General features: G+C 40.7%; 1 protein-coding gene across 1 annotated transcript; it reads left to right on the forward strand.

Moving 5' to 3' along the window:
- Positions 1 to 14: 14 nt before the first annotated feature.
- On the forward strand, positions 15 to 23,956 carry pid1 (phosphotyrosine interaction domain containing 1). Its single transcript, XM_067508523.1, has 3 exons — positions 15 to 183; positions 8,397 to 8,543; positions 21,286 to 23,956. The coding sequence occupies exons 1-3, from the start codon at positions 154 to 156 to the stop codon at positions 21,784 to 21,786; spliced, it is 678 nt and encodes a 225-aa protein (XP_067364624.1). The 5' UTR covers positions 15 to 153; the 3' UTR covers positions 21,787 to 23,956.
- Positions 23,957 to 24,558: the final 602 nt, after the last annotated feature.

A 24,558-nucleotide genomic window follows, 5' to 3' on the forward strand; every position in this document is an offset into this window, starting at 1 on the left:
CTAACTACAGCCAGGCGGAGCAACACATCTTTCACTGCCGACCAGTCCAGATAGAAGGGGGACAGCGAGGCACGGCGTGGAAGCGAACAGATGTGAAGCGGGCTACGGAAGGAGAACACGCTGTGAAGACGGAGAGACTTCGATTCTGCTAATATGTGGCAACCCGCGTCGGAGCGACTGCAGGTAGGATACGGGTACATGTGTGAAACGCTTATTGTCGACAGGGCAGCGGCAAATAAACCCTTGGAGCCGTGTTGTGCATGGATCCAGCCTGTAATGATTTTCAGTGGTTCCTAAGCTTTTGGAGATGTTTTTGAGCACAGTCATTGGCTTTAATGCTTTAAACCTTAGGAATCAGTTCCATCAATTTAAACAGTCATTTTCTGCTAAAACCTGTGTCCCTGTGACTCCCTTTTGGTGCTGCGTTCGAATGCACTCATTCACGTTACGCAAGCCGGAGTACCGTGCAACACTTAGTACCCCAGCTGCATTCCTGTGCTAATCCACCACTGGAGATTTATTTGTTTCTAAAATGCCTAATGAGAAGCTTATTCCTGTAGTGTGTAAAATGGCAAGTGGACCACAGGCCTGATTCATGCCGCACGTAACTACCTTCACACTAAACTACTGTATGTGCAACTGCAGGCCTTCTGCTGCTCCTGTCACCCTGTTTCTCTCTAATCTTGCTACATCTGGATGCTTTATCTCTGTTTTCCATTTGGTGCCTTTGTGAAATCGATAGAACGCAGGCGCTGGTCAGCAACCTGCCGCCTGTGACCTGTTAAGAAATGGAAAAAACACCGTTAATGACACGTAGTTTGATATCCAGGGGCAAGCCGTGCACCGAGCCTGCAGACGTAATGTTCTCCAGATGTCGGCCTCTGGACTGTCTGCCAAGTGGACTTGCACAATCCCCTTTTTTTGCCCAGGCGTCAAGGAGATGGAATCACGAATTATTATTAAAACCGATGTGTTGTTTGTTAGAGGCAGCTGCAAATGAACTCCGGTAAACACACATCTGCATGACCTCGCGACACTTGAGTCCATTAAAAGAAGCAAGCTGGAACTGGTAACGACCCCCGATGATACTTTACGCGTCGCCTAGCAACCGCGTTCCAGAACCACGGGTAACATTCCATGACTTATATGTGACGACCTGTTACTGAGTTCGTGTTGTCGAACTCTGCATTGAGATTTTGGATAAACTTGGAGTGTCGGGCTCAACAAGTGCCATAAAGTCAGCACTGTGCGTGACACGTTCCGGAGAGTGTTGCTTCTAAGCACATTTAGGTAGTATGTATGAGTAAGTCGTTCCAGTCACGCACTTGCCACACTCAAAGGAAAATAGCCACATGTTGTGCAAGGTTGAAATAATTTAAGTTTGTTCTTTTTCTATCGCATCAGCTGATACATTATATAAAACAAGCCATTTATGTGCTGAGTAGCAATAGTCTGCCTGCTCCAAATGAAGTGTGCCTGTCCAATACATTCGCTAGATTAGTGGTTCTCAATCCTGGTCCTCAAAGACCCCTGCTCTGCTTGTTTTCTAAATAACCCTTCACTACCCACTGCTGATCAGCAGGATTAGTTCAGGTAATCAGAACCTGGTATATACCATTTTAGATGTTGGTGAAGTTGGTGACATCAAAATGAATTGGTGTCTTCCCACTTCTCTTCTAGATACAATTACAATTAGTCATTTAGCAGACATTTGTATCCAAAGCGACAAACACTAGGGACAACTTGGGGGTTCAGTGTCTTGCCCAGGGATACTTTGACTTGTAGCCAGGAGGCTTGGGAGTCGGACCACTGACCCTGTGGTTTGTGGATGACTGCTCGACCAACTGAGCTACAGCAGTGGGTAGTTTACGCTTAACTGGAAAACAGGGAGAGCACGGGTCATTAAGTACTAGGATTGAGAACCACTGCTTAGACTTAGATCTTCAGTGGACATTGACATTCTTACTACTATCTTCAGCCCACAACTTTTACATGTTTAATATTCAAAGTGACTGGCAGAAGTGAGCACAGGTGTTTTGCCTGGACTGTGAGATTGTGCATGGTTCAATTTTATTGTCACTTAGTGTGTCCCTTTTCCTGCATCTTACCAAAAACCCTCAACATCACACATCAGCAGTAAACTGATATATTTTACAGTGCCATGTGGCAGTTGATCAGTTGGCAGTGAATCAACAGATAGGATTTTCTTTTGTTATATTGTGGAAAATTTGAGATTTAGATTCTAGAGCTTTTGTATATAAAAACACATAGCAAAGATATTCCTCAAATGGACAGAATACTGATTTAACACTTTACTTGTCAAATGAAGTTGTAGCATATAGTAACCCTACTATAACTGTATAATGAGAACAACCTATGTTTAAAAAAAAAGTGATTATAGAACAATTGCAATACCTGGCCATTGCTTGCTCTGTAACCATGGCAACAACAGTCCTTTGTTATGCTTTACCTCTTTTGAGTCTGTAATTGTTGAGTTTTCTGGAGCTGAGTCCATGAGGTTGCTGATTGAGATTGCTAGTGTTTATTATCATCTGTGTTGTTGTTTTAATATACTATGGCATACGTCCATATGATTCTCACTTGTGCTGTCCTCTGTTGCCATAGCAACACCTGATGTCTTGCTGCAGTTTTGTCTCACGCTCAGGCAGGAAGAGGAGGAGAAAAACAGAGATAGTTGGAGGTGGTGGGGGTGAGAAGATATGGGTCGTTTCATAAGCAACAAAAAGCTGCTTTTACATCAAAAGTCAGAAATGTTTTTAAACAAATATTTGCGTCTGTTTTTCTCCTTCTCTATGTCCATTTCCCCATCCCTCCTACTTCTTGCTGACCACATCCCTCAATGAGTTTCGAGCCCCTTTCTCTCCAGGCAGAGGCTACGTTAGTTCAACAACAGATTGCACAATATGCATTGGTCTGGGCACAAATGCACACATGCAGTGAGACACTTGAAAGGTAAATTAGCAAGTAGGTTAAGCCTACAAAAGTATCATCAGGGCTAACACGTTTTCCTCCTGTCAGCGGTTCCTTCTCTTTAGCCATTGTTTCCCCTTTTTGACATTTTATCAGTGACACTGACAAACAGGACTGAGTATATGATGAAGTAGTAGACCAAACGGGTAGATTAGCTGACTGATGTCAAATGTGGTCAGAAAAACCACTGTCTGTGCATCTTGTTGCTGTGGCCATGTCTTTGTTTGTCCATCTGTCTGTCTCTTTGTCTGTCTGAGGTTGTTTTGTAGCCACAGCTATGTTGTTGAGACTGAGGCCTCGGTGGCAAAAGGAATCCTCGAGTAGACTGGCACAAAATTCCCATGGTTCCTCTGGCAGTCTATTTTAAGCCAGTGCATGGTCCTTCTTGTAAACAAATGGCGTTCGGCACTAGTTTGACTCCTCATGTTTGCTGAATGGGCGTAATCACCTGATTGTGGAAGTTACAATTTTTCAAGACTTTCATGGATTTGCATTTGACAGAAAGTTTGATCCTTCCCATTGCTCAATGTGTAGCTACGACAATTTAAGATATTGCAGTGGGTTCATTGTTTAGGTGAAAAGTTGTTGATTTTTTTTTTTTTTTACACTGCAAACCACAGATTGTCACCCACTGCTTTTGAGGTCTGGGTACTTTAGTACCCACTTCCTGTCTACAGAACTAACCTACCAATAACAACATCCAATTATTGAGCTTCTTTCTCCCACACGCCCTGGCGTTCCAATCACAGTTATGAAAAACAGGTTTACCTCTGTGTAGTGACCTCCCACACTCCTCAAAGCTGAGCCTATTCAGATGTATTTCCTCTTGTAAACTGTCCAAAGATCAGTGGGGGAGGCTGTAAACACATAGAGGGACAGATAAGAACGTTACATTACCCAGTCGTTACCATGCAGGGAACTGGAGGAGGTCATCCTACTTTTGGCTTTGAGAAGATACTGCCACCACATGCCGAGTAGATTTCTGTAGTATGGTACCTGTCAACCACACCATACTCCAATATCATTACAGAAAGAACAGTGTGTGCGTGTGTGTATGTGCATGTGTAAAGGAGTGTAAAGTAAAAAAAACATCAAGGGCAAGAAAAAGCTGCCTGCCAGTACCAGCTAACGCAAGGTTTGTTAAGCTTAAAAGTAAAGTCTTTGTTTGGAAAGACTCAACGTGTTGGTTAATCTGGCCCCATTCTGAGAAGAAAATTCATGAATCCAGTGAATTTGCAACTCAAGCTGAAGAAAGGAAATCTAATTCTCATCCTGTTGAGAGAATATTTATACACTGGATGCTGTTTTGTTCTTGTATAGTGTTAAAATTAATTTGCTCCTGTACAGTAAAACATGTCTGACTCTACACACAAATTCTGGTTTCTGATGAAAATGAAAAGACAAGATGAGGAGCAGATGACCTGATAACACTAATGTCCTGCTGTCGTGCTCTTTGACAGCACCCAGCAGACCTACAGCATCTGTTACTGAGCTCTACACACTCTTTCATCTTAGGGCATCCTGCATGTGTGTGTCTGGGGTGGTGTGTGCACATGAGTAAGACTAATGTTGTTGACAAACTGTTTTTGGTCTTGAGGTTTGTGTTAAGCTCCTAACCATATTTTATGTCATATCACTAACCACATTTTGAGTTTTTGGGACAAACCAGTAGCTATTTGTGTATCCAAGGCGTGCACTTCTTCAGATTATCATGCTTTTTAGACACGGCGCACATATCCTATTTGCTCCTGCTGGCTTCTTACTTCCAGCTGTTTTTGCCGGCTTTGTCATGATCACATCCGTATAACCCCTATTTTATATATCAGAGGGTGTGGCAGAGGCTTGTTTTTAACTTGTTTCACAGGTCTCATGGTGTCTTACCATGAGACCTGTATGACTAGTCCCCCAGGGGTCCAAATGTTTAACTTTCCATCTGTGACCTGTTAAGCTCATCACTGCAGGAGGCAGATTCCACAAGACACTCTCCAAAGTCTGTCTGTTTGATTTCTTGTAGAAATAGTTGTTCATTTATTCTTCCAGACTTGCATATTTGTTAATGCACAATTATTTATTGGGGAGAGTCTTGCGTGCGCTTGATAACACTTGATTTTCATCATAAACTGACTTGGAGAAAGTTAAATGTGATGTGTTATGGGTCTTTGGTATCCATAAAATCGAATTAATTGATTGGCACGGTAAATGTTTTGCAGTGTATATTGTAACATGGTTTATAATTATTGTAACTTCTTTGTCCTGTAAATACACAAATTTGACGTGTGCAGGCAACAGTGAGTCAGTGTTGGTGCTTTCAGTGTTAGAGTGACACATGTAGAACTTTGGTGTTTTGACGGTAAATGTCTCAGCTGAGCAATAACAGTTACATTGGATATACAGCAAGTCTAAATATGTCAACTGTGGAAGTAATACATTTTAAATAAAGACCAGATCTAATAAAATAACATGATGGATAGACTCATTACCTTTACAATGACACGTGAGAAGTGGGCCACAATCAAATTGTTAAGTTGGTCTAAAGATGTTAGTAAAAATTCCAAATGGAACCCTGAGAATGCAGGGAATGATGCCGAGGACCTGATGTCAAACGAGGTGTTGGGTGTTAAGAGAAGATTTTATTAAAAACAGGTATGTATGAAGCTCAGACCCCTGAGTGATTGTTCAGGATCAATGTCATTGATCAATGTCATTGACATTTTGTATAATCCTTGAAAAGAACCGTTATTTGGAGATTTGAGGTCTACTGAAACAGCAGCCATTGTTTAGATCGGAAGTGGAGACAGACTCTTGTCTTATAACCAGCTCGCAATCAACCTGACCCACATTGTTCTGATGGTGGAGACAGAAAACTTACCTGAATCCAAAATAGAATCAGTAACAACAGTATCTTTATGAGGAGACGTTTGGGTCTTGAGAAATAAAAAAAATCATTAAAATGCAGTGAAAATATTATCAGTAGAATTCCAATGTTATTCCAAAAATGTCCCTCCGCTCAGGCCTTTTCCTCCTGGTGGGGGTATGGAGGAGTCGGGGAGCTCGCCACAGGCCCCTCTCCCCTGTCTCGCTCTGTACCGGGGCCAACCACAGGAATGTGAGCCGCTGTCAGGAAGCTGTAAAGTGCTGACGCGGAGGTCAGCGAGCGTTTACACACATGTGGCTTTACTTTTACAACTCTATCTTCCTTTTTTTTTCTAATTTTCTCCTTCATCTGCCTCTATTTCTTTCTTATCCTTCTCATCCCTGACAGCCCCCCCCCTCTTTATTATTCTTTTCATAATGAGAAGGTCCACTTTGGTCAGTGTGCCTGGGCTCCCAGTGGTCCTCTTTGTCCTTCAACAGCTTGGGTGTTGTACTATGAGACATCATCACAGAATTAGACCCATTAGTTAAGGGTAAATGTTATGAAGACAGTGCTTGCAAATAAGACCCCAAAATCTAATTTGTTTAATTCATAGGTGAGGACAAAGAGAATAAATCAGTTAGAAAACCAGGGCTGTACTAACATAATGCAGTATAAATACTAATGTTTTACAGCCACTTGTCAAGAATTTGCCAAGAAAAGTAAGAATAAGGCAGAGCACATTGATCAACAACATAAAAACCCCTGACAGTTAAAGTCAATAACCAACCACAGCACATAGATGCACATGGGGAGTGAAGGGTAGAGTCCATGTGGTCCCATCCCACAGAAGGGCTACTCCTACCGGTCAGAGTGCTGATGTTGACTCTTGTCCATTGCTATAAGTGCCTACATGGTGCATCCGAACTGGACCAGGGAGCAATGGAAGAAGGTGACCTCTTCTGATGAATGAATGATGCATTTTCTTTGACATTATGTGGAATTGGCCGATCGTGTCTCATGTGGTTTACCTGAGAAGGAGAGGGTACTAAAATGAGTCATGGGAGTCTAATCTATGGAGCACCCCTGACGCCCCACCCCAATACCTTACAGGACTTTAAAAAAAATGCTGCTGATATTTTGGTATCGGTTCAGAGCAGTTTGGGCAGCATGAGGGGGACTAAACAATATGAGTAATATATGTAAGTACCATTATTTAATGCATTAATGTGGGCTTTAAACACTGACACCAAATCTGTTTTTTGAAGTTGAACATGGATGTTCTTTTTGGCTTAAGCAAAGCAACTGAACAATGAAGATTGATGGTAGCCTGTATTGGCAGGATTGACTGTTTTCATCGCTTGAAAATGTTGCACAAAAAATTGACATTGTGCAGGTCCAGCAAGGAAAACCTAATGAAATGCCAAAGAGTGAAGGAAAAAATGAATGGGGAACATTTGCAAAAGTAATCTGTACTTAAGGAGGAACTTCGCATTATTTTATTTGGTGTTGTTTTTATGTGGTCTTGGTCAAGCATTGCAGACAGTGAATAAAGTTAAATTATGAAAATTATATTACTAATGCAAATGAGAATATAAGCATGCATGTAAAGTTTATTTGTTTCTTCCTGAGAAAAGCACAGCTAGTCAAATGTATTCCATCGACCTATTAAACAAAAACTGTGTCATCCACTCAAGAACAGTCATCTAGAGAAGATGCAAAGAAACACACAAGACATGCAAAAAATGATTTTAAAATATTAGATTTAAAATATCAGAAAATGTGGCAGACCTTTCAGATCCTTTATTTTAAATGAAGTCAAGCTACACACACTTAGCCCAGCAGACATACCATAGAGCTGTTTTTTCTGCCTCAGTTGTGGAAGTGATAATTTCATTAGCTGCTCAGTTTTGTCTTGGCTATTTTGAGGAAGCCCAGAAATTCCACAGGGTGCTTGCGCACATGGCCAGACCGGCCATGTGGTTCTTCTCGGGTTCATGAAACACTGGCTGGACTGTGGTACGAGAGCAGGCAGCTCACAGCTCCCTTCATCTACTTCTCACATTCTAGCTGAACAGAATAAACACGGCCTCTCTTCCTGGATTCATCTCCAGTTCTCACCACCATTTTTTTATGTGTGTGTGCTTGTGACAGGACAAACCTGGAATACCTTAAATTTCCTAAAAGTTGCGTGTGTACACTAATCTTTTGGATATGTATGAAACAAACATTTAAAACATAACACAAGCTTGATGTACTTTAAATGTATTGCATTATTTGGGTACATGATAATTTAACAGAACACATTCTCTGGCCTAATGTTTCATAACATGATGTGTATGTAGATATTTCTGTAGTTGAGAGCAGGAACATATTTTGTTGTGTTTCTCACACTTATAAATGACCAAAAACTAATTGCCAGTGATGCAGGTTTTTTCCATTTTATCAGCTTCTACCTGTGTTAGAAAAAAAAAACTACTATTGTTAAACTTTCGATTTACAGCGATCTGATACTGAGGGTAAGTTTTTTTTTTCTTTCTTTCTTCATCAGCACTTTCAGACCATGCTGAAGACCAAGCTAAATGTGCTGACGCTGAAGAAGGAGCCATTGCCCACAGTGATTTTTCATGAGCCCGAGGCCATTGAGCTCTGCTCCACCACACCGCTCACAAAGAGCAGGACCCATGTCGGATACAAGGTAGGATCACACGACTCTGATAATCCCATGAATCTAGTTCTGTTCTAGTAAACCTACGTATAATAGTGTTAGCAGAGCCATAATCCAACTGCTTTTCCTTTTCTTTTCACACACAAGTTACATTCATTTCCAGCCTGACTAAGCCCAATAAACTTTCTTAAGTTTTTGTGTCCAAATCAGATCCTTAATACCCTTTACAATCTTTCTGGAGTCTCAAATGTTCGTATGTGGCCACCAAGTCTGTGTGTGTTTGTTTTCTCTCTGTGTCAGATCCAATGAGCTGCTGGACTTGCAGCCTATTCTCTTTTCTCTGTCCTCAAAATAGAAAACAAACAGGGCTACAGATTAAAATAGCAGCTACGCTCTGTTATTACACATAACACTTCCAACCAAGTCTTTGTGTATTTGCCTGTCTGGTGCCACAGTGCTGTAAGCATAACAAATAAACTGAGATGACTGTGGGCACTCGTGGCAACTTCAATTAGTTTTGTGGCTCTGAGGATTTCTTTTTGTACCTTTTTTAAATGTTGGTCAGTCATGCTGCTCCATTAGCAGTGTCAGAAAAAAACTGTTGAGTGCAACTTTTGCAATTGTACCAAACTCAAATAAACCAATTTTGTGTCTAGATCATCGTTCAGACGTGCTAACAGAAACTCACACAGACACATTATCAGGTATAAACGTTAATGCTGTGTTTATCGATGTACTGTCTTGAAAAGCTAAATCATGAGCACTTCCTCAAAACTCCTGAGGTTCAAATGTGAACATGAAGGGAAAGTCAGAAAGATGATCTTGCAGACACACACAGAGAGATTTGTGTTTAAGTGTGGGCACACACGCGTACACACACACACACACACACACACACACACACACACACACACACACACACACACACACATACACGGGACAAAAACAATTACGATGATGTTTTTTTTTATGTCTACATAAAAGTGACCTTGTTGCCTTCTTCTGTTTCTTAAATTAATTGATTGATTTTATTGTGCCAGATTTTATCAACCTAGAAAGCAGCAAAGTAGTGCAGTTCAGTCAGACCATCAAGATAACATTTTACTTGTTAATTTTCTCATCAGCTTTTTCTATGAAATGCAACACTGATGGAAAGTATTTCATGTATATTTCATGTAATAGGAAACAGTGTCTTACCACAGTTGTTCCATAACAGTCTAATTTTGTCTCTGAAAGTTCCCAGAATTAAAGAGTAAGCATCTACACTAAATGTCCTTAATGGAAATAAAGCCAACACACTTCCTCTTTACAGTACTTCTCTATAATAAATGTTGCAGGATCTTAAAGACCCAGTCAAACATAAAAATACCTGAATTATGGGACACAAGTGAGACTGGAGATGTGAGTGTGGTGTACAGTACTTTTTAGACTTCGAAAAACTGTTAGGCGATTTGTTTTGGTCATCAACAGATTTGAGTGACTTTGTGACTTTAAGTACCATGTGTGCACTGACACTCAAAATGACAGTCAACTTCGACTTAGAAGATAAATATTGGTGTATCACCTACTGTAGGTACCTGTTGGTCACAACTGGATTATGGATCCCTCTCTGTCTAGTCTGAATCCCAGCAGCCACTCGTTGCTCTTTCCACTTAGAACACTAAAGTCATGTTGCCATGGATACCACTACAGCTATTCAGTCACATAAAAAAAATAAATAAATCGTTTTCCCCCCATCTGTCTGCGACCTCCTTATTTGCAAGTATGTCTGCCTTGCTGCTTGCATCTGTTGGCTTGTGTAACTTCCTGTCTGAGTCACTACCTGCCTGTCTGCATATCTGTCTGCCCACCTGCCTCAACACCTCTGCTTTCACATTATTTTGTTTTTGAAGGAGCAAACGGGCAACGATGGTTCTTTTTGCAGTCCTGTAATGCTTCTTTCCATGCTTGGCCTTTATATGTTACATTACAATATGATATTGCATTATTATCCTCACTGACTGTTTTATATTCCATCTCTCTTACAGTATTTCTCATCCCCTTCTTCCTTCACTTCATTTTCTCCCAGCCCCACGGGTGCTCCTAGTCTACAGACAGGCAGGATAGCTGGCTGAGGGCTGCTGTCTTCCCTGCCAAAGCCAACAGCTAGCAAGGATGAAAGGCCACCTCTCATTGCCCTGCCTGGCCTGCTGCTGTCAATACGGTCCACTTCACATCCATTGAGAAAATGCATTCAGAGCACTTTACAGGCACGCCACCTCTGAAATCATGCAGTCATGGTGGAATTACTTTAGAGAGTGCTCAAATGTTGTTGTCTTTCAATTTAATTCGTTTCCCACTTTACAAATGCGTGTAATAAACCTGATTTTTTTGTTTATATAGGAATTGCACTAACCATATACTCTTTGCTCTTGTTTCTCTTGAGTCGTCCCTTTGAAGTTGATAAGATGCTGCAGATCCCTGGCTAGTCAAACTAAGTCTTCTGCATTTATACAAATTGAAATTTTCTGTTTGTGCATTAGCAGCTTTTACAGTGTTTCATAATACCAAGAAAAAACGTTGAAAGTTAACACAGAAACACAAACTTGTTAGGTTAATTAGCATTGACAGGAGATGACCTATTGGCCTATGTGGTGTATTGTCAGTTATAGTGCTAGTTAAGAGCTCAGGGTCAGGTTGAGTGGAAGCAAACCAGTGATGGTATGCGATTCTGCCGCACAGGACAAGGTAGTTGTACCATGTCTTTATCTAATCTGTCAGACAGAGAGGCTTTCTGCTCTGTAACTGGTTTTCTGATGTTCCACTTCTCCTGCCATGAACAGAGAACAGAAATCACAGTGACAGCATTTAGATGATTAGGAGCCTCCAGGATGAGATGAAATATCCTGCCAGTACCCTGCAGGATGTGAGTACAGTATGTCTGTGATCTTATCGAGTGTAGCCTTTGTATCAGCATTTTTTTCCTGTGTGTGTGTGTGTGTGTGTGTGTGAGTGTGTGTTAAAGATAAACATTTCTTGGTTGTTATTAACTATACTATATAACTTTGTTGCATATCTCTTAAGTTGCATAGACATTCCTGGGTCATGTCTTCACTACTTAAAAACGGCAGTGCTTACAGCTAATGAAGCGCATGTTGTTCTACTAGAGAGCACCAGGTATGTGCATGTGCAAAGGTAGGCATTGTATTACTTTGGTATGAGAATGATGCTCTGCGTCTAGATACAGCTTTGGTTTCTTGGTGTTGCTGTGTTAAAGTTTAGTTACAGCATTTTTTGTCAGTCTAGTTACAGTAATATATCTATAGTTTTGTTAGTGAGGAATTTGAAGATGGACAGATAGACAATCCGATTGTAGGGATCCTTACTTTTCATGTTAGAAAGGGTAAAGTTGGGACATAGTAATGTACTCCTCTGTGTCTGTAGTTACTGCAGATGCATATGTGGAATTTCCACACCTAATCTTCATAAGGGCCAAACAGAAAAAGGAACACTTTATGCTGACTATTTTTTGGACTGTGGGCATAATTGAAGTAATTATTAAAATGCATGTGTGTGTTTGTATGGCTAGAATGAAGAGGTGTTGGAAAACTGTCTGGATTCTGGTTCGGGTTACTTAGTGTGTTGTCTCAGTTGGCACTGCTGCTCATCAGTGGACGAGCCAGACTGGGCTGCCGTGCAGGGCTTCTGTCAGATCAGCTGATTGACCCAGGCTGTTTGGCTCCTCTCAGATAAAAGACAGTACAGACCAAAAGCTCGAGTTTGCTTGGATCATCTCCTTCTTTGTCTCCATCACTATCACCAATTACAAAGACCTGAACGATTTATTTGTCAAATATATGTTATTTTAGCTTCTAGTTTTAAGCTGCTCTTGTGTACCAGTTAGAGTATTGGTATGTGCCTGGCATGAATAGTACACTTAAAGAAAAATAAAGATTATTAGCCCTTTGCATTTGCATTGCAAATATGTGTGGGTGGGATCATATTTTGCCTCCAGGAGTCAAAAAAGTAACTGACACTTGTGTCACTAGAATGAAAAGTGAATATGTTCAATGTAAAAATGTGATCTTACCCTATAGCAGGGTGGGAATGTGAAAGTGTCTTTCATATACACTGAAGAGCTTCTGACTTGACTTACATCGAAACACTCAGACTTTTTTTTTACTCTCTCTCTCTCTCTCTCTCTCACTCACAAACACACACACACACACACACACGCACACACACACACACACACACACACACACACACACACACACACACACACACACACACATACAGATCCTTCTAACCCCACCCCCACCCCCCGGAACAAACAAGCAAATACCCACAGCACTCCCATCCATCTTTGCATGCCATGGCAAGCGGAGCCAGCTGTACTGTGCTGATTCAGTAAGTTTAGAGGAATGTTAACAACCTCCTCAGGAATGCTACATTTCTAAGCAGTGGGTTCCCAGTTATGTCGGAGGATCCAGACAGGCCGACTGTGGGAGAACCCCTGTCTCTGACAGTGGCACTGTTGTGTTTAATTGTGCTGTGACTTTTTTGTATATGACCTTACATTCAAATATCAAACCATACCATACCTGAATAATCTTAATACAGTATGTCAAAAGAGCTCTACATTGAATATGAACTTCTCCTATTGTCGCTCCTATTGACCTTAACGTAGTGTTAACTCATATTTCATAACTTAAAAGGTTGACTTTTTGAATGTTTCAAGCCTTCTCTTGGGTACTGATTATCCAACCATCCATTATCTGTAACCGCTTATCCTGTTTGGGGTTGTGGGGTGCCTGGAGCCAATCACAGCTGTCAAAGGGCGAGAGGCTGGGTACACCATGGACAAGTCACCAGTCTGTCTCAGGGCCAACACAGAGAGACACACACAGACAGGACACCATGGGCACTCACATTCACACCAATTTAGAGACCAGTTGACCTAACATGCGTGTCTGTGCACTTTGGGAGTAAATCAGAGTACCCAGAGGTAACCCACACAAGCACACAAACATGCAAAATCCACACACAAAGGCCGCAATTGGGCAGGGAGGTGAACCCATGACCCTCTAGCTGTGAGGCAGCAGCGCTAACCACTACTGAATATGTCTGGTGTTTTCATTAGATTTGGCAACCAAGCATCACGATCTTCACTGCCAGATTCAAACTGATATGTTTCCAAACAGTCAGCTTTTGAAAAAGAGAGAAAAAACATTGTATTTTCACGCTGACATCTCATCTCATGCCATTTGGAAAAGAACACAAAATGAATTTGGATGGAACAAAATGTGGCCACATGGGGGGCAAAAAAATAAACAGGCACAGATTGAGTGATATGTGTTTTGTCTGCACCACCTGTTTGTCCTTGGACTAGTGTCTGGGAGAGAGCCCAATGCTGAAACAAGTTCAAGCGGTGTTGCTTACTGTTTGTACCAAAAGGACCAAACTGCTTCTCTCAACAGCTGCCGTCTACTCTCAGTCCCGTCTCTTTTTGTCTTCTTCTTTCGCCTCGTTTTTAAAGTCTCTCCGTAGAGACAGGTATCATCAACCCCTGTGTGTCTCTTACTTTTCCTCCTCCCTGCTTTCTCAAACCTCCTCTTACTTTCTTCTCATCGTCTCTCTTCCTTTCAGCACTGATAGCTGAACCAGCTGTGGATCCAACAGCAGCTGCCCTGCATACACACACACACAAACACAGATGCGTGTGTTCACACACAAATACAAACTCACTGTTACAGACAGACACACAGACGGTATGTGTTGTGCGTGCATGGACCAGGATGTTTCTATGTCTCTTCCCACCAACTCGCTGGGTTGCGGATGTTTTTCCTGTCTCCCTCTGTGTATCCCTCATTTCTCCTGTCTTTCTTGCATTCACTTACTTTGTATCAGGTTTTCTGAGTATTCTCACCACCATAACGGAATGTTTTTTTCTCCCTCGCTGCATGTCAGTCTGTTTCTTATTTGTCATTTTCCCATTTTACAGTTTCAAGAATTGTTGGGTTTGTGTCCAGTGACTCATCAAAAAAAAAAGTTAAATGTTAAAACCTGTTCTCCTCATTCATCACGACACGCAGAAAACATTGGTAATGACATGTATTTAAAGCAGTCTTGACTGTGCTGGTATATACTCTATGCTACACTGTATGTTTCCAATAACGTTCAGTCTTTTAAAATGTTGTAAACACAAACAGAATCAGGCTTTTCCGCCTTTATGAGAGATTACGAAAATTCATGCCACTCACATATGTGCATGGTGAACAAGAAGCTACAACCAGCAAACTGCTATTGTAGCTCCTCTAACTACTTTAGCACTCTTAAAGCTCACACTTTCTCTTAGACAAGTCAAAGTGTGAAAGTAATAAGAAATGTTTCCTTTTATTTTTATAGCCAAGAAATAGACACATAAACTCACCACTTGCAAAACTGCAATACTTTTTGTTTTGTATATTTTATATGTGTTTGTATGGATGTTTTTCATTGGTGAACTTAGGCTGTGCTGTTTGGTTTCGGGTTTTTCTTCACCTTTGGTCAGAGCCAGACTAGCAATTTCCTGCTGTTTTTGTGCTAAACCAACTGGTTGCTGGCTGTATTGACTCACAAACTTGACAGTGCTATTAATCTTTTCATCTAATACTCAGCAAGAACGTGAACAAGTGTTTCTCTCCAAACCCTTAATGTTTTGCAGTACGAGCAGATAAGCCGGTTATTTATTACAGTAAATCAGCTGTGTCTTGCAGATCATTGCAGTCCACGAGAGTCGCCCAATATACAGGTAGGACACAGCAAGAGAATAAAAAAGGACAATAAGCTCCTCAAAGCAAGAGTCAGTAATGGTGTCCACATGTCTCCCCACACATGCAAATATTTACCCATGCTCCCTCCCTCTCACTCTCACTCCTTTTCTTTGTTTTGCCGCTCTCCTACGAAGATCTTCTCATTTACGTTCTCGTCTGTAGCAGTAAACAATTGCATTGTTTAAATTCAATTTGACATCCATGTATATTTCTTTTTTTCCTCCTCCTCCTTCCTGTCGTCTGTTTTTCTGTCAATCCCGGATCCCTTTATCCTCTGTAGCATAATTCATATGCAGCCCCCAAGGCCTTCCTGTAACAGATGCTTATTTCTGTGTGTGTTGCCTCACATACAGTATAATCAGAATTTTCACTTTAACAGTATAGAAGTGAAGATAGAAAGAGAAGAGTGGAACAGCTAATTAACAGACAAAGTTTCAGAGAAAGAAGAGAAACATGTGGAAAGTTGAAACAAAGGGGAGAACTCTGTAAAACTCTGGAACAATTTAGGGCGCTTGCCTGACTTGCCAGCACTGGGAGGACTGGTGAACAGGCTGCCAGAGCAGAGGACAGCAGATGTGCTCTGGTCTCGGATGGACAGACTGGTGTGTTAATTTGATCTAGCTTTTGATCTGCAGAAAGCTACAGGGAAAGTAGTTGCCCTATGCACTGCACAAACAGCGACAGAGTTCTCATGCAGGCATAAATAGTTTGGCTTAGAGATCCTGAAATGGCTCATTTCTGCTGTGTCAAAACTGAATCATGTCTCTTCTCCTGTCTGGAGATTTTACGACTGAGTCAGTGTGGGTCCTGATAGTCCCAATTGTTACCCCATGATTTGTACATTTGGAAACACTCACACACTCAAGATACACACACACATTCTGTATCTGTTAAATCACCCACTAACTTGTCTTAGATCCATTTCAGCAATTTGCTTTCTTCCAGACACACAGATTGTGCACAGAACCACCTCGTGTTGTTGCTTCAAGGCCTTGTATTTAATTCAGGCATTCAGCTGGTCTCAGATGGTAGATAAAAATGTTTGCTTTCAATTTTAATGTTATTATACGTCTTTCTCCTTGGCTTCTTTCTGCCTATATCATTTTCCTTAATGTTTGCCCACAGATCAAAACACGATGCAGCCCGTATGACAGTATACAGTTTGACACTGTAACAGTGCATTTTTGAATTCTGATGGTTTCACATCTGATTTTTATTTTTAATTTTTATACTTCCTTCATTTGAAGGAAGTATTAAATCAACTTCTCAGTTTCAGAACCGCGTTCTTATAGTTGCTAGGGGTTTGGGTTTTTGTGTGCCTTTTTTACTTTTTGCCACTTCCATGTGTATTCTGTAGAATTTCAGTGTATTTTAAAAATTTTCAAAGATTTGATATATTTAAAATAAAAAGGAGATGTAGGTAGAAAATCGGACTAATTTTGAGCTGTGTCAGTAACAAAGACGCACAAGCAGTGCTGCGTGTGCCCTCCAGTTTATTTAATTTGTCTTCATGTGCCCCTTTTTCTATTGTGAAACACTGTTAATCCATTCCTCTTTAGTGCGGCTGACTGGAAAAAGGCTTTCTGTTAATACTGCAGCATTCCTCTCATGCTGTATGATCCATTTACTCAATAACATGGTAAAAATTGTCTTTTCTTACCCAATTCACACCCAAGACCCACTTTTTTTGTAGTGGGTGATAAGGACTGTATTTATATGTGGTCTACAGTAACTGAATGAATGCTGTTGAGGATGAACTTTATTGCAACTACAGTAGATTTATAGTTGCTGTGTATAGTTTATAGTTGTGTGTCTCCTGCCGTGTTGACTCCAGGGAGCACAGTCACCTAGTTTGTGTCCATTATTTTCACAGAGCTAGTTTTTCCTGGGGAGATGATGTTTCTATCCCAAGGCATCCTTAAAATGTTTAAGACCAAGTTTGGCTGCTAAATACTTTGCAGCACATTGCTGCAAAAATGACGGATTAATCATGAGTCTGTGGTTGGTTTAAAATGTGTTCGACACAATATAATAAAAAACTAAGTTTTTATCCAGATTACAGAAGGGTAGAACCTGTTTATATTTAACCAGCAGCCAAACCTAGTAAGCTGCACATACGCTTTGACATTTTGTGCATCAGTGTGTTCATACAGTAAATAGACACACATTCACCTTTCTTCTACAGATGCTAAATTGACCTTCAGAGCATGTTTTACTACGAGGTGTAAATGGATTCAGTGTTGTCTCAGCCCTGAGGGAAAAAATGTCAGCACAGTTCAAACACATGATTAATTCTTCACAAATCAAAAGAAACTCTAAGGGATTTAATGGGTATTTCTTTATTATGGACATGACTTTATTAGCTGTAATCTTTTCATTCTATTTCTCGAGCAATGTAACGATTTCCTTGAGATGCATCTTGGGTTTGAACTTTGAAGAAACAAACACTTACACATGTAAGTGAGACTGAGCAAGTCCGGTAACCTTCTCACCTCACACACTCCTTACTAATCCTTTTATCCACATCACACACACACACACACACACACACACACACACACACACACACACACACACACACACACACACACGCACACATGCACACACAGACACAGACACGCCTGTCTTATACTATGTAGTTTATCTCATTCTTTCAAGAGCTGTTGCTGGTCTGATAATCCAGTGTGCTTTATCTAAGAACAAATGGTTTGTTTTTGGACTCCGAAGTTGCTAATAAAGCGTGATTGTTTGTCCCTAGTCACCTGTTCTACCCTTCTGTCTTCTGTCCCTTTGTTTTCTCTCCATCTGTCTACTAGGTTAGTCTCTTTCTCATTTTCTCCTTCCAGACATCCAAATACAGCTTTATACCTCTCTGTAACCTAACCTAACCTAACCTAACTGTCAGCAAGTCTGTCAGCTACTAATGAGAAGTTAGAACAGGACTGTATCTTTACCTTGGAAAAAGTGATGGCAGGACCAGAATAAGTACTTCATTTTCGGGATTCAGTCTGACTGTCAGGCTGCTACAACCCTTCTCCAAGCCCTCTGGGCTCTTCAACCTAAATTGTGAACATTATTTAACCAGGCACATTAACTACAACATTTCCTCATTTTATAAAACAACAATAATGGAACAGGCAGTAGAGCAGAAATATATAGATTGAATAAAACACTGGCTTAATCAGAACCGCTTTAAAGGATTAAACTTGGCAAAGCAGTCAGCCTTTTATTCTGTGAGGAAGCAAGCAATCAGTGAAAATGATCGCTGTTTAAACAAGTAACTCAATATCAAAATAGGAGCATGAGAGAATAGAAGTTTATAATGAGTGTGTTGTTGCTTGACATACAGTAAGGATGCTTGATGTATCTTGGCACACTCTTTGGATTTGTTGGCTGGCTGAGTGACTGACCGCCTTTTGGCTGTAAGAGGGTGTCAGTGTGGTTAACTATAGCAAACCGCCCTGCCTGCAGGCTGCTTCTGCAGACCTGTGGTACAGAGCTGAATGATAGATTTGGTGAATAGGCGTATGTCCCACCCCACAGTCACCACTAATGAGAACCAGGCACGAGGAGGCAGCTGCTTCCAATGTCTGAATCTCGGTTGCCTATAGGAAAACTGTGTCCATGTTGTGTTGTTCTGCAATTGGGTGTATTCCGGGGGCCAGTTTGCCAGAGTAGTAGGACACTAGTGTTTATGTGTATTTGGTTCGGGTTCACCACAAATAATTCTTGGACATTTTGACATAAGCTAGGGAATCTCCATTTTACATGAAATATTTTATATTGCTAGATGGAAAGAGCTGTTGTGGACACCAGCAGCTTAGGATTTACAGGGAATGCATGATTTTACAAACAAGTTTGACAAAGCAGGGCATTTAGGTAATACTGAGGTTTGTTTTATTTGTCTACGTTTGTGGTCAATGCCGCAACTCCCCTCCCTCCCCTACTGTGTATCCAACTAACTGGTGGACTCAGAGGTTAATTGATTGGCTGACTCATCTATATGCTTTTTTTTAGATCCCATTCTGAGTGGAGTTTTTTTTTTTTTTTAAATAATTAAGCATAAAATATAATAGTTTACTCAGATTTCTGTTATTGACGCTGACATCACAGATTGGCCTGATTTGCACTGATATAAATGCAGGCCACATCTTTGCTAAATGCTCCAACATTGCACTAATGTTATTTATCAAGTGTGTGCTGCATGTAAGCCAGCTGTAATGAACTCTTGAGAGCACAAAGTATTCCCCTACCCAAGTATAAACATAGACAGGAGTGAAAAGTCGGAGTGTTTGACTCACAGCAGACTCCTCCTCTGTGTATTTTTATAAAGCCATAAAGAATACCATGTAGAGAAAGTGCACAAGTCAGCCATTATTCCTGGACCGCTCTCCAATTGGCTATGACCCATAGAAAACTTGTTCTCTTCTTAAGTCTATCTCACTCTTTCTGCCTGTCCCTCCTTATCTCTTCAGGCTATTGTTCTCCTGGAATGCACTGCCATTACTATGGTATTATGTGTTGCACCACAGCTAGTTTTTTAAATTTTTGGGTATTAACATACAAACAGCCTTAAGCATGTTAGCATAGTTACTACAAAAAGTTGCAACAGTTAGCCCTTAAAACACATCTCTCTCTACATAAAGCCACTTAAATCACCCCAGTTGTCGAGGTAAATTAACCTGAAAATATATGCTTAATACGGAATTAATTTGACCTCATTTTCTCCCAATTTTTCTACAGTAATGTCATTAATATTGAAAACTGCCTGAGGTGATCCGGAATTAAATTAATTTACTCGTTTTTCACAGTCAGTGTTGTTGATTTCTCTTATCTCAAGTTGACACTTGCTCTACTTCCCAGAAAAACATATTTTCAGATTAGTTTGGCCTCTATTAACAAGGGATCTGTATGCTGTTGTTAGACTGGGCCATACAGGCCTCACCTTGCTGTAGAACAGTTCAGGGTTGATGGGTGAAATCCTTTTTCTATGTACACCAAAATATTTCTGTCAGGTTCAAACCAATATTTAACCTGAATGTCCTTTAGGCCATATCCATTTAATAGCAGTGTTCCCCGTCAGTCAATTGTCTGCCCAGTGATAAATTTGCTTATATTCAGGTGATACAAAACCATGATGTTTCCGCTTCATTTTTACGCAGATGATTTACAGTTATTCTTTTAGCTACTGCAATATGAAATTTAATATTGTAAGATACTCGTACATAGTTCCTGTCCACCAATTCCAGTTGATGTACAATACTTTAATTGTAACTGGCACCTAAAAGATTTATATATACATATTACTCCAGTCCGAGCCAACTTATATTGAGGACATGTCAGGATCTACATTGAGTTTAAAACTTAAATGCTGACTTTTGAGACATTAAGTAAGTTTGAGCCAAAATATCTTTGATTTTTGGCTTGAATTTGCTGACTCCTTATATTCTTGTGCTCTGCCGATAATTCCCCGATGGTGACAAAAGATGACCGTGCATTTGCAATTAATACCCAGGTATTTTTGGAGACTTTACTCATTAACGCTGTCCAGGCTGCTTCTGTAACATATTTTAAATGTTCTCTTATAAGAAACCTGCTTCCATTATTTAATATGTTTGATCTTTCCACTAGAGTATGTATCGTCCCAGTTTCTTTTGATTTCATTTCTAATGTTTTGCTTGTTTTTACTTTTATTCCTTGTTTTTCTTTTTCCCCTATAACTTTGGGAAGTTTTTTTAAATTATACTGATAACAGCAATTCAGGAAGCAATGAAGCCCAACTTTACAGGAAACAGCGGGATTTTGTTTTTCTAGTGACTCTGTGTTTTTAAACAGGCTTTTCACATTTAAATGTACTTTGATATTTTGGTCTCCATTTTTATCCATTTGCATTCTGTAAACAGTATATAGTGAAAAACTGAGGTTTTAAGCACAGAGGTCTATATAGTTAAACTAGGTGTGTGTCTCCTTTCTTGCAGGTGACCTACTTGGGTAAGGTGACTATCTCTGGGACCCAGTTCCTCTCTGGCTGCACAGAGTCAGCAGTAGTTGGTCTAGTGGAGCGTCGTGCCCTAGCCCAGCAGCAGGGGACCTGCTCTACAGGCAATTCTTTGCTAGAGATTCGGCCCTTTCAAGTGCGCCTTCACCATCTGGATGAGCACGGCGAGGCCTCAGTAACCATGGACACCTACCAGGTGGCACGGATCGCCTACTGCACAGCCGACCACAGCATCAGACCCAATGTATTTGCCTGGATCTACCGGGAGATCAATGACGACCTGTCCTACCAGATGGACTGCCACGCCGTGGAGTGTGAAAGCAAGCTGGAGGCCAAGAAGCTGGCACACTCAATGATGGAGGCTTTTCGCAAGACTTTCCACAGCATGCGCAGCGATGGACGCATCCACAAGAGTGGCTCGTCAGACGACTTTGCAGAGGACTCCTCCACCCCTGAAGACTCGACTCCAGATGACGGTTGAACTTAAACTCCTCTAAACTCCTGATCACCATCCTAGCAGAACAAGGGGTGACTAGAAGGATGGACAGATTACCTGCTCTCTCGCATTCTCTCTGACTATCTTTTTCTGTAATCAATTTGGAATTAAATTAACTGACCGCATAAACCAACATGCCCAGGATAATGACATAGCTTCTAAATACTATAAATGAGGGTAGATGGGAAAAGGAGTTACAAAAGACCTACATTTACATGCAGGTATAGCAAAGTGCTGCCACTTTGAATAAATGGCCCCCAAAGAGCCACAGGAGCCTTTCAGGCACCCCTGTAAATGCCCAAGAGATTGACTCAACATTCCCATTTTAATTTTTAACCACTGTCACTCCTGCACTTCGCAGAGATACTACTTGTGGTTCTTAAGCTTTTTCATCATGGACAAAACAAAGTATACTCCCTCTTCCTCTCACTTCAGCTCACAGCTCATGAAAACCTATTGCTACTCTTGCCATGCAGGGACCCAAAAGAAGCAGGCCTATGACCTATTTCAGGTCCCAACCCAGAATTTATAAACTTTTGGCGTAAATTCTTTACATTTTTAATTATGTGGATCTGATTATGAGGATCTGTTATATTGTCTTTGATCTTGGTAATGGCAAATGAAGATGTGAAGGTAAAGCTAAGCCTTTAAGCACTACTCATATCATCACTGAGGTACCTTAGTCCAACTCCCAAAGTATTTGCCAGCATAGCAATGGATGTGGACGATAGAGCCAGAGCTTCCAACTCTGTCTCAGTTAAATAGGTACTTAAATACCAAGAGTATGTTAAAAGCACCTGGAGAATATAGGTGCTAAATAGATGTTATTTTATTAGTTCTCACTAAGCTGAAAACGAAGGGGCCTGTCTTCAACACCTAAATCATTCAAGTCTGACTAGTGTTTTGAGAATACCAAAATTCAGGCCGGATTTTGCCTCTCAGATTATGTGCCTCACTTTTCTCTTACATTAGTTTCATCTCTTACCCGGATCTCAGTGTGTATGCATAGCCATGTGTGTGTGCCTGACTTTTTTTTCTCTATGTGTAGATGTAATTGCTTACTTCTGTATTTTGTGTATATGAATGTACATGTGAGTGCTTGCATCTCTGTGTGTGAAAGACAAAAGGTGAGGAAGGAGGAAGATTGGGGTTACATAATTAGCTGCAAGTGAAGACTTCTCGTCTCCTCGGAAGCATCCGTTTTTGACACTTAAGGAGGCATTTTGAAATCAGACATGGTACTGTGACCATTTGCCACGGTTCTCTACTTTAATCTCTTATAAAATGAAACCTTGAGTAGGAGTCTGAATGTGCCAGTAAATTAGGTTGTTGGACTCCTCATTCACAGCCATCTAACATAACAACTGACACTTCCTGGCCTCTGCTGAATGTATGATGAGTCCAACATGCAGTGAGCACCTTACAGCATCTCCAGTCACTTCAGTCTCCCATGATCTCCTCATGCTATCACAAAAAGCTGTAAAGGAGTGAGTCAGTGACTAGTTTGGTCTACTGCCCTGTGCCGCCTTTCCAAGTTACTGAGGCCCCACTGTGGGGCAGAAGCTCATCAGAGCTCCACTCCACTGTTTTCCTTTCCTAGTGTAGCTGTACTGAACAGACTGGACACTATCGGGGGAAATGGTCTTTAGTCAGTGACTCAAACAGAGAGATCACATGGCTCTGATCACCACACACTCACATATACATACCTACATCTGACTATACATATGTATGTACACACACATTGTATTTGAATCTTGCTCAATAAGCTTATGTAAATACAAATGTATCACTTTCAAGATATTACAGCATAAATGTTGATAGCTATTTTAAATAACAAAAAAATGTTAAGAACCATCATATGATACAGAAACAGTGTTATGAAGCCTACTGTGAATAATAAGTGGAGAGCCTGATAGCAGAGGCTGTGTGTCTGTGTGTGTCTTTGGAAAGGATTGTATGTGATGTAGAGTGTGGTGAGGGGTGTGCATGGACAAGCCAGAGAGGGGAAAATGTTTTTGAAGCTTAAGATTACTGTGTCATGTCTGTCTGAAGGTTCAGATGCGCTTTAAATGTTCAAAAAATGTTAAGTGTTTTCTATACAGTGTTTGCAAAGATCAAGAAACAATTGCATATAAAGTATTTACCAAGATCAGGCATGTGATGATGTGGTCTGTTTTGTCTCAAATTCACATCTCCTCTATAAATTCCCCACTGTCATCAGATCCTGGCTAAAAGAGCTTTTATTCTTTAAACTCCGCTTCATGTGAACTTACTAGGTCCCTTACTGTGGCTGAATGTGGTAGGATAAATTCAAAGCATGTTCAGTTTCAGAATAAACAGAATGCGTAACCAGATGACGTTCTGATATGGTGCCAGGACACATGTAAAGCATAACCACGCTCGCCATACGCACGTTGGCACACACTGGAATGTGATTTTTTTTTCGGAAACTATTTGAGATATAAATGCAGGTTTACTTTGTTGTGTGTGCTTGAAGAAATGCGTGGTTGTGAATTAAAGCCACAATGTAGCACAGAAACAATTCATTCTGTTTTAATGGGACCATAAATGCCAAGTTTAGGTGGCGTTGAAATATTTGAAACGTCAGGCTGAATTGTGACTAGGTTTGAGTTTTCCACACTACCAGAAAAATCATTGCACTTTGTGTGGTCAGAATGCCCTGAAACTCCCTTAAACATAACTTTATGGTATTTCCAAGCATGTATCAGGTTTAAATGTAACAACCACAGCTTT

The sequence above is a fragment of the Channa argus genome, chromosome 6 (genome assembly GCF_033026475.1).
Source record: "Channa argus isolate prfri chromosome 6, Channa argus male v1.0, whole genome shotgun sequence".
In the NCBI taxonomy this organism is placed as follows: domain Eukaryota; kingdom Metazoa; phylum Chordata; class Actinopteri; order Anabantiformes; family Channidae; genus Channa; species Channa argus.